Source organism: Onychomys torridus, unplaced genomic scaffold, assembly GCF_903995425.1.
Source record: "Onychomys torridus unplaced genomic scaffold, mOncTor1.1, whole genome shotgun sequence".
Lineage (NCBI taxonomy): Eukaryota > Metazoa > Chordata > Mammalia > Rodentia > Cricetidae > Onychomys > Onychomys torridus.
The window spans coordinates 121,460-131,793 of NW_023412783.1; the positions used below are offsets into that span (position 1 = coordinate 121,460).

At 41.2% G+C, this 10,334-nt stretch overlaps 1 protein-coding gene across 1 annotated transcript; it reads left to right on the forward strand.

Moving 5' to 3' along the window:
- The first annotated feature begins 573 nt into the window (after window positions 1-573).
- Window positions 574-3,335, forward strand: LOC118575872 (leucine-rich repeat-containing protein 14-like). Its single transcript, XM_036176242.1, has 3 exons — window positions 574-863; window positions 1,265-1,846; window positions 2,822-3,335. The coding sequence occupies exons 1-3, from the start codon at window positions 574-576 to the stop codon at window positions 3,333-3,335; spliced, it is 1,386 nt and encodes a 461-aa protein (XP_036032135.1).
- The last annotated feature ends 6,999 nt before the right edge of the window (window positions 3,336-10,334 follow it).

Here is a 10,334-nt window from a genome sequence, read left to right on the forward strand (position 1 = left end):
AATTAATTTGCTCTTTTAATATTTTCTATAATACCACTTTTTTGTAGATTTATATTTTTCTTCATCATAGCTTATATACTATTTAGGGAAAATACTGAAGTCTTGTATCTAAGTGACAAAAATTGTTTTTTGCTTACTTACTACCCACTTCTTTTGGGGAGCAGGTTTTTGGAGACAGGATTTCATTGTGTAGCTTTGGAGCCTATCCTGGAACTTGCTCTGTAGAACGGCTGACCTTGATCTCACAGAGATCCACCTGCCCTTCCTCCCGACTGCTGGGATTAAAGTTATATGCCACAACCGCCCGGCTTTCTACCCATTTCTAATGGTGTTTTATCACATACATAATTTATATACAAGGAAGTGGGAGTAGAAATACACATACACACACACACATCTTTATACACTCACAAGTCAATTTCAAATCTGTCTATAGTAAATGTATCTAGTGTTGACTATCTGTTTCATTTATTCTTTAAATTTCTACTTTGCTGGTGCTGGTTGTGAAGAAGAGACTGTGTATGTTTTCCCAGAACTTCTAAATATTTCTCCTTCTGATTCAGGTTCACAAAGATGGATGCAAAGAACCCAAAGACACTGTTGGATCTCGCTATACAGAGTCTGCTGAGAAATGAGTCTGCAGCAATTCAAGCTCTGCAGGATATACCAAGAGTCATTTTTGTTCCCCTGTTCATTGCTGCCTTCAAGGGTGGGCATAAGAATATATTGAGTGAGATGGTGAAAGTGTGGCCCTTTCACTGTCTCCATATTGGGTCATTAACTGTACAGAAGCCTCAACATGAACTCCTGAAAGCCATGATTGAGAATCTTCCAGTGCGTCCTTCAAAGAACTCTGCTTCTAGGTAAGATTGTGTAAGAGAAACATGGAAAGACAGGAGAGGTTGGACCACAGCCTGCTACTCTCCCAGAAGGAGTAACAAGTAAATGCTGAAGATTTACATGTGAGGCTCTTGGCTGCAAATTTATGTTCATTTTTAAATCTGTTACTGGGGTTCTATTGATGGGTTTATGTAACAGGTGTTACATAAGAAAAAGACAGGAGCTTTAAGACTAGAGGGGGTTTAAGGTGTATAAAGGGTTGGGGGGAGTAGTTTGAATTTTCATGGGAAAGATTTGTTGATAGTTAATACAAGGAGTGTCAGCTATGATAAAAGAATTAGTTCCTAGATGTCATTGTTGATTCTACTCGGTTTCATTATTGTTGGCTTTTTTTCATGTATTCTATCTCCTCTTTCCCCTACAGGATACCTAAACTGAGGATCCTAGATTTAAGGCAAGACAACTACTGTAAGACCACATGCCATGATGTCAGAATCAAGGAACCTTTCTGTTTTCATTCTTGTTCTTTTTCTGACAGCTCTATCCTGAAAATAGAAGGGCAGCATCATTTTGTAAATCCAGAGTCCATGGTTCGGTTCCCCAGGCCTGTAGAGTTACTAGTGGACCTTTCCCTAGATGGCTCCTCAGTGGAAAAGGAATTTTTGGTTTTACTTACAAGTAAAATTAGGGAGAGTATAGGGTCTTTGCACATATGCTGTCGAGATTTGCAAGTTGATAAACTGGGTGACAGCAAATGCACCCTGAGTATTCTTGATCTCAACTGTGTTGGTCAGTTGTCAATTGATAGGGGTTCGCTGAGTGATATCACCAATGTTCTATCTCAGATGGACCACCTAGAGAGCCTCAGTCTGTCTAAAGTCACTTTTAGATCTCTGAGTGGGAAAGTCTTTAAAAATTTCCTCGGTCACTTGCGACGTATGAACCACCTTAAGAAAGTCAGCCTGTCTTCATTCTGTCTCACAGGGCATCTGGACAGAGTGCTGAGGTAAGAGTTTGGGGTAGGGCCCTGGGTTTCCTGAGAGCCTGTTGAGACAGCAAAGAAAACATTCTTGGGTGTTCCTAAACTTCTGAAAAGCATTTGTATAGACAAGTGCAGAAATAAAAGGTGAAAACACTAGCCTTCTAGGTATGAAGAGGAAGAGGGATTGAGATGGGGGAAGACGTTTTGCTATAGCGTTAATGCACCTAATCACAGATGCCCATAGTTCACCATGTCAGATCACTTTACTGATATATGATCTCCAAGGCATAGGCCATGAAAGTAGAAGTTGGTATTTAGGGACTGACCAAAGGGAATTTTCAGTTGCCTGCTCTTTCTGATCCCTCCCCACTAAAAAGGTGACCTGAAATCTACAATGGCTAATGTTGCCTACCAAGTGCTTTCAGTTTTTTCTCTTCATATTTCTCTTTTTTTTTTCTTTTTTTGAGACAGGGTTTCTCTGTGTAGCTTTGTGCCTTTCTTGAATCTCACTCTATATACCAGGCTGGCCTTGAACTCACAAAAATCTGACTGCTTCGGCCTCCCAAGTGCTGGGATTAAAGGCGTGGGCCACCATCACCCGGCATCTCTTAATATTTCTTAAAATAATCTATTATAATACACTGTACACATTCTTAAGATTAAAAGAAATTGTATCTCAGTTTTGAATGCAAAACTTTCAGCTGGATGTGGTGGCATGGGATTTTAATTTCAGCACTTAGGAGGCAAAGACAGGCAGATTCTGTGAGTTCAAGGCCAGTATATCCTCCATAGTGTGTTCCAGGACAGCCAGGGCTAGATAAAACTATCCTGCCAAAGAAATTCTCAGAGTCACAAAACTGTTAATTGAACTAAAGCACACATTAGCACATTAATACCCAATTACAATGCATGTTAAAAGTAGTTTTTTCTAGATATAAAGGTATACTTTTCCTCATTCAGACTTCGTTCTTCAGAAGTTTTTGTTTTTTCTCCCTACAGAGTCCTGCCACCTGGACTGCATTTCTTGTATCTGTCATTCTGTGATCTTTCGTACAGAGACTTCAGGTTTATGGCCCAGAGCTCTCAGGTCTCCCGCCTAAAGCTGTTGAATCTTAGCAACAACTCCATGTATTGGGATGATTTTGAGCCTTTTCAAACTCTTCTGGGAAACCTCTCTGGTACTCTTCGACATCTAGAGATAAATCATTGTCTCATAAATGATACTGCAATCTCTGTCCTTATCCCTGCCCTGATTCGTTGTACTCATCTCCGTGTCCTGTGCTTTGCTTCTAACCCCATCACAATGCCTATGCTTGTGACTATCATGAATAATTTAACACCCTTGAAGAAGCTAAAATACGTGATTTATCCAGTCCCTGTACATTGCTATGAAGTATGGCCTATTCAGGGCAGTATAGACCAAAGGAAGCTTGCTCTTGTACAACTACAACTGAAGGTGATGCTAGAGTTTGCAGAGAGGGCTGACATGACCTGGATCACTTACTTAGAATAAATTTCACGGTCCAACACAGTTTCAACCCAATATGTACTATTTAAGTACTAAATGTTTTTTCCTGGACACCCACATACAATATATAAGGTACTTTACATTGTAGGAAAATTATACTTAGTGAATATAGGCATGTAACTGATTCCTACACAGAATAATTTAGAAAAGATGGAGGACTTCAAGAGTTCCTGTGTATCACTTGTCTACTATTGATATGTTTCATTTTACTGACCACAGTGATGTGCATTGCCTATAATACAGGATGATCAAGTCCTAGTTTGCTCATCTCTGCCCACATTGTTTGGTTTGCTTGTTGGTACATCACACAAACCAGAACAATGACAGCCTTTCCTGCCTATATTTGTGGAAGGGGCGGTGGTTCTTGAAGACAATGTTTCCATCCCCTAAGTTACTTTAGGTTGGTTTTGGTTGCTTTTGAAAATCCATCAGGATTTAATAGTGGGGCCAGAAAATAAAGATAGCAGAGGCGCTGAGATTTCAATAGAACCTTCAAGAACATAAATATACTTTCCTGCTTCCTTGATGTAGGCCTGCTCTAAAGTTTCCACTACTTCTCATGAAGTCTTCAGCTGGCTATCCAGCCTTTGTCAGATGATTTTTTAGGTGGGATTTAGGGCCCTTGCCATAATATTCCTCCTGCTTCCTTTAGTTCTCTTACTCCCAATTCTGTTAATCCTGTCATTTCCTTAGCTGTATAAATCATTCCCTATATATATTTTGATTCTTTTTCCATTAGCAAGGCCCCATTTGGTATGATACATAATAGTCATGTGTGAGTACTGAGTCCAACTTATTTTATATTCCAGAACATAATATAATTATAAATTCAGTTTGTATATCCTAGACATACTTAGAAATGACGTATGTAAAGTCTGTAGTTAATAATGTATACAGGGCTAAGGAAATGCCTCAGTCGTCTAGTTGCTTACCACACAAGCCCGCCTGTGCTCAGATCTGAACCTAACATTTGTGTAAAAAGCTGAGCATCCAAGTGCACACTTGTCATTCCAGTGTGAAAAAGGTGGAAGAAGGAAGAGCCTTGTGGCCATGTGGCCAGACATTCTAGCAAATCAGTGATTTGAGGTTCAGTTAGAGATCCTGCCTCAGAAAATATGTGTTGAAGAAAATGCCAGACACTGAATTTTGACATGAATGTGAGCATGTGCATGAGCATGTATGCGTGCACGTGCAAGTGCGCATGCGTACACACACACACACACACACACACACACACACACACACACTCACACACACACACACACAGACAAGCAAGTTCATGTACCTCCTTTGACATATAAACATGGACACATAAAAATATTTTACTCATATTGATTTCTTGAAACGGCATACTGCATCGCAAAGACATGGTAAAGATCTAAAATTAGGATTTGTTCCTTCCACATGTTGAAATGCCAAAACGACTGCATTTCACGGACTGACTAACAAAAAGAGTAGACTGTAAGTAATCATTTACACATAATGTTTTCTTAATGAAATAAATTATTAAAAGCAATGGCTTAGAAATTTATATTGTTTTCTTTTTTAAGTGAGGTCATACTCTGTTTTAGTCTGACCACAGATAACAGTAATTGAATATTTTTCTTTAGTAGTGATACTGATAAATATATCAAACTATATTTTACAGTCATTATTATACTAAGAAAAGTGACATGACAGTTAACATTTGTATTTCTTTTTTATTAATTTTTTTGGTGGTAACATTGTGTTTCTAATTTCCTAAGAAAAAGCATGTTAAAATATACTGAAATTAATGTGTCATATTTCTTTTGTGATGGATTTCAAATTTGTTCATGTTTTCCATAATGCTTGATTCATCATATAATGTACAAAATTTCAACGACCTACTAATATGCCAGTGTAATGAGCAATTCACTTACATTGCTTCCAAGTTAAAAATTATGGAGTTATTGACACTTTGTATTAAATAAAATATTAAAATTAGGTCTACCTGTTTCTTTGAACTTTCTTTTTTGTTTTTTTTCCATATGGCTCTTACTATATATTCTCTGAATAAGCTGGGATCTCATGCTCTTAGAAATACAGTCTGATCATTGAGTTAACAGTAGCAGAATCCTGGGAAAGATGCAACTGGATCAATATTTGTCCTGGCCAGTGGGATCTGCATTGGAGACCCTAGAAGTGGGAATGGTGAATGAAAGGGACAAGAGACACAAAGAATTGACAGCAAGCCAGGTATTCTTATCCAGCTGCAAAATTTTATTTTTCTCGGGCAAGTTTTATAGCAAGCAGACCAGGAAGCTTTCTTTGGGAAAAGATCAGGTGTCATTGCACCAAAAGAAAAATCCGGGAGAGAGAGGCAAAAGGATGATTGGGTAATACGGTCTGGCTGCAAGAGGGAAAGGAAACACTGGACAAGCAAAAATCAAACTTGGAGAGGCCTGGGTCAAGAAACAAGGGTACTTCAGGAATGAGGCTGTAGCCATGGGAATTATCAGTGGTGGTGCAATTAAGGACCTGCGGCAGGGGTACTGCTATCAGAGGAGGACGTCCCAGGGCTGCACATAGGAATCACGATGAGAGATTCCCAATGCCAGTAACATTGGCAAACATAAGGCCTTCTTGAAGGAGGGAAAGCCAAGAAAATACAGAGGAACGGGACGACAGTTGTGCTATTAATTTTTTTCTTGTATAAGGACATTATGATGGAACGTAGACTGTACTTATACATAAGAGTGCCAGATGTAGAGTCTGGAGCTAGGTCATGTAGCCATTCGGGCCATGTCCATGGCTCCTACTGGACTAGTCCATCGTGAGTTCCACAGGTCCCAAACCACTAGGGAATATCCTGTATATGTCTTATAAAATTTAGGGCTGTTCCATTCTTTCCCAGTTACCTGTCCCTTAGCAAGAGGAATGGCATCATGAATTTTGCAGTAAGAATGTGGCATCCTATGCTTTTCTCCTTCAAATAAGTTTTGCAATTGTGGACAGTCTGGTTGTACAAAAAAATTTAAAAAAAGATAGTAGGAGCCACTTTGCAGGGAGAATAATGGAAATCAGTAAAGTTGAGTAAATTGGGATTCTGGCATCTTTGCAAGGGGCAATCAGCGGTAGCCAACAGGTGGCCAAAGGTCTGTGTTTTAGCATAATTAGTATAATTTTCAGTCAAATAAAAGTGCCTTGCAAATGGGGATGTGTTGACCTGTCTCTGGTCCTGATAAGAAGGTACAGGCAGCAGCAAGATCCAGAATATCCAGGGAAATTCTCCCAGTTTTTTCTTCATCAGCATCCGTAAAGAAGGAGAAAGAAAGGGAAAAATGGCATCAGGGGCTATCCTCTTCCTTGGGTGATTAGAGTTGACTTGTTTAACTTATCTCTTAGGGAGCCAATAAGGGCCTCCCTCTGTTTGTTCATAGATGTATGCTGACCCTTGACCCCAGATCAGGACTGGGTTGGGCCATTTCCACTGGGTGGTTAGGGGTCTCGCCACATGAACAATGCTTGATGGCTTTGAGTTTGTGGATACCAAAAGCAATCTGCTGCAGATTAAGGACAAAAAGGGCATGATGTAAAAGATTTCAGGGGTTGCCTCGAGTATCATACAGGCTTCCCCTCTTTAATTTGTGAAGCATGGATTTTAGAGTCTGATGAGCACATCCAACAATGCCCTGGCCCTGCGGGTTGTAAGGAATGCCAGTGACATGCTTAATCTGAAGTTGTTGGCAAAAAGATTGAAAGTTTTTCCCAGTATGTCCTGGGCCATTATCAGTTTTTATAACTTTAGGCTTTCCTAGGATGGAAAAGCATTGTAAAATATGGGAAATAACATCTTTGGAGGCCTCTCCGGCCTGGAGAGAGGCAAATATAAAACCACTAAAGGTATCAACTGTAACATGTATGTATTTAAGTTTGCCAAATTAAATTAAATGAGTAATATCCATTTACCAAATTTCACTGGGAACCAAGCCCGGGGGTTCACTCCCAGATGTTGAACGGGAAGAGAGACGGCACAGTCAGTGCAATTTTAACAATTCTTGGGCCTGTTCTCGGGTAAGCTTAAACAACAAACAAAGGGAATGAGCATTTAAATGGTGAAGAGAGTGTGCTTAAGCCAAAGGTATCAGGAGGTAAGGGGCTATAGACTCTGGTATTTAGTAGCTGAGGGCCTGTTTCAGGGGTCAATACTGACTGGGTGGTGGAACAGAGGTCCAGTCCTGCACTCCCTGCAGTTGCTCTCCAGAGATCTGAAATGGATTGGTGGGGTTGGGGAGTGGCTGAGTCTGGGAAGAGGGGACAAACCTGATAACCCCTGGGATTATCAGTGCATTCTTGGGAAAAAATGCCCAGGTTGTTTGCAGTTAGAGCAGGTTTTAGGGTTTTTGTTGGCTAAACAGAGGGCAGCGCAAATGGCTAGCCCTATGGCATGCGTGGAGACAATTCCTGAGCATAGCCTGACATAATCAGAAAGGTCAGACTTAGCGCTATGAGGACAAATGGCAGCCTGGCAGGCTAAATGAACGCTAAATGTTTTACAAAAGGGCTATTGTTGGAGGTCCTCCTTCAGTGAAGAGAAGGCTCTTGGTTGTAAGAGGGCAGAGGTTTCCTCATCCTCAATAAGGAGTGCACAAAAGGGTGGTGCAGAGGCCATTACACCCTGTGGTGGAAACTGGTAGGGAAGGGGTTTAAAAGGATGAAGTTTTGTGGGGGGTATGTTTGAGCAGGGGGGGGGGGCAATCAGGATTATGATACTTGGCGGCTTCTTCCTCTAAGGAGGCTTCCTCTTCTGGAGTTAGATCATCATCAAAATTTTTGAGGGAAAGGGGGAGGGTAGCTGCTCTATGGTGGGTGGGTGGGGGTGACATGGCAGCCGGGACAATTTTAGACTTGGGGTTCAGGAATATTAATACTGACAGAATGACAGACAGAGGGTGGACAAAAGGACTCTCTTAGGGCTTTTTCTCCCTCCTTAATTAATTTTTGAACATCATGGGAATGGTTATAAGTTTTTAAGACATCATTAATTAAATTCCAGTAGGAGAAAGTTTGAACAGGAACTTTTCAGGACCAAAGGTCTGGTGAAAATCGTTTGAACAGTCACCAACCCGTCTCCAGCACTTTTCATCTATGGTCCCTTCTTGGGGAAACCAAGGACAGACATCTCTAATATAGTCAAGAAATTATTTTAAGTCTTTCTTTTTGACCCTAGTTCCTAGTGTCTTGAGTTTCAGTCCTGAAATAAACAAATCCTGTTTACTAAATGCTTGTCCCATGGTCAACATGCCTTGCATCCTCACATTGCAATTCCTCTGGATCTGTCTCATGGCAGGGCATTTCCAAGGCGATCACCAACCAGACCTTCGCTCATGGAGTCATCTTCCAAGGTGGTCCAACTGTTGGGGAGGCCTGCCCTGGTGTATGATGACATTCACCACTCCTGCACGTCCTCAAGCCTCATGCTGGGCGCCAATTTCCTGGCCAGTGGGATCTTCACCAGAGACCCTAGAAGGCGGAACTGCGAATGAAAGGGACAAGAGACAGCAAGACAGGTATTCTGATCAAGATGTAAAATTTTATTTTTCTCAGGCAAGTTTTATAGCAAGCAGACCAGGAAGCTTTCTTTGGGAAAACCAAACCCAACCAAGCAACCTAACCACAAAACATTGTTACTAATGGTCAGTGTAGCAGAAAGATAAGGAAATTTTAAGTTATTTTCTAATAACTCAGGACTTGTCCAGGCATGTCACAGTTTTCTGGTAAGTGGGTCAATACTGGACAACAGAAACTTAACTCAGGCAGGCAATACGGCATGACTCTTACAATTGTCCCTGGAAAACTTTGGCATATTTTCTCTTTCCTCCATCCTTCCTCAGGTGCCTTGTTTCTGTCAGAGACACTGCACCCTGAGGTGAAAACTAGACCCTACAATAAGAGAGAATTTGGAACTCATTATTGTCATACTGACAATGTGAATGATATTCTTGGAAATTCCTAGTGCAAGAAAGAGCTCTGGATACTTTGTTTTCAATAGATTTGAAAACTAACCTAAGGGAGTGTACTGTGTTGCTTCTACATGGCTGTGGTAAAAACTGTCCAAAAGCAGCTGAGGGAGGAGAAGGTTTGTTTGTCTTAAATGTCCCAATCTTAGTCCATCATTGGGAAAGTCGGGGCAGGAACTTGACAGGAGCAGAGGCAGAAAAGCTTCTTAGTGGCTTTCTGTGGCTTGCTGAGCTACCTGCTTTATACAACTCAGGACCAGTTGCCCAGGGGGTGAAAGACCCCAGACCCCTGGGATACTTTCATCGGTGGGAGGGCCCCCCAGAAACCAAGATTCCAAACCAGCAGGTGCAACACGCAAGAGGAATTTATTCAGCACTGGCGCAAGTGGACTCTCTGCCCTGGTCAGTCAGAGAGCCCCAAGCAGCGGTTACAAGCATTTTTAAAGGCAGAAACTACAAAATTAGCATAAGATACCAGGTGCCCCGGGTTTGGCCCAATTTAAAAATCATCATATATTTCAGCAATCACTTTGCTACGCGGGAAATTTTGTAACACTCATCATAAACTGGTTGGCTCAGGGGAGATCTAGGGGGAGCAGTTACCCTGGAGGGGAGTTCGCATAGTTACCGGCTCGTGATTGGCTGACATTTGACCTAGTTTGCTGCACTCACCAGATGGTCCTTATCTTGGGTCCCATTTGGGGAATTTTTAAACAGAGACTTATTATTTTTTTAATCTATAATTACAGACCTTGTCCCAAGGCCGACGTCTGGACTCTGAAACTTTTTACTTATTTCCAGGGAGAGGATGGGTCAGTGTCTAATGCAAGCCAGTTTACAGAAGCAAAGTCAGCAATTTACAATTGTAAAATGTATCTTTATTTTTTTTCCCTCAGGGGAACTGTCCACTGTGATTTGGCCCTACCTCATCAACCATTAATCTAGAAAATGCCCCAGTCTTGCCTACAGGTCAATCTGATGGAGACAGTTCTTCATCTATGGT

What these genes read in the sequence shown, in the direction of transcription:
- LOC118575872 (XM_036176242.1), top strand. Translation starts at nt 574, where the DNA reads ATGGATGCAAAGAACCCAAAGACACTGTTGGATCTCGCTATACAGAGT. An exon ending in TCAAAGAACTCTGCTTCTAG is followed by an intron (nt 864 to 1,264) that starts GTAAGATTGTGT and finishes TTTCCCCTACAG; the next exon opens with GATACCTAAACTGAGGATCC. An exon ending in CATCTGGACAGAGTGCTGAG is followed by an intron (nt 1,847 to 2,821) that starts GTAAGAGTTTGG and finishes TTCTCCCTACAG; the next exon opens with AGTCCTGCCACCTGGACTGC.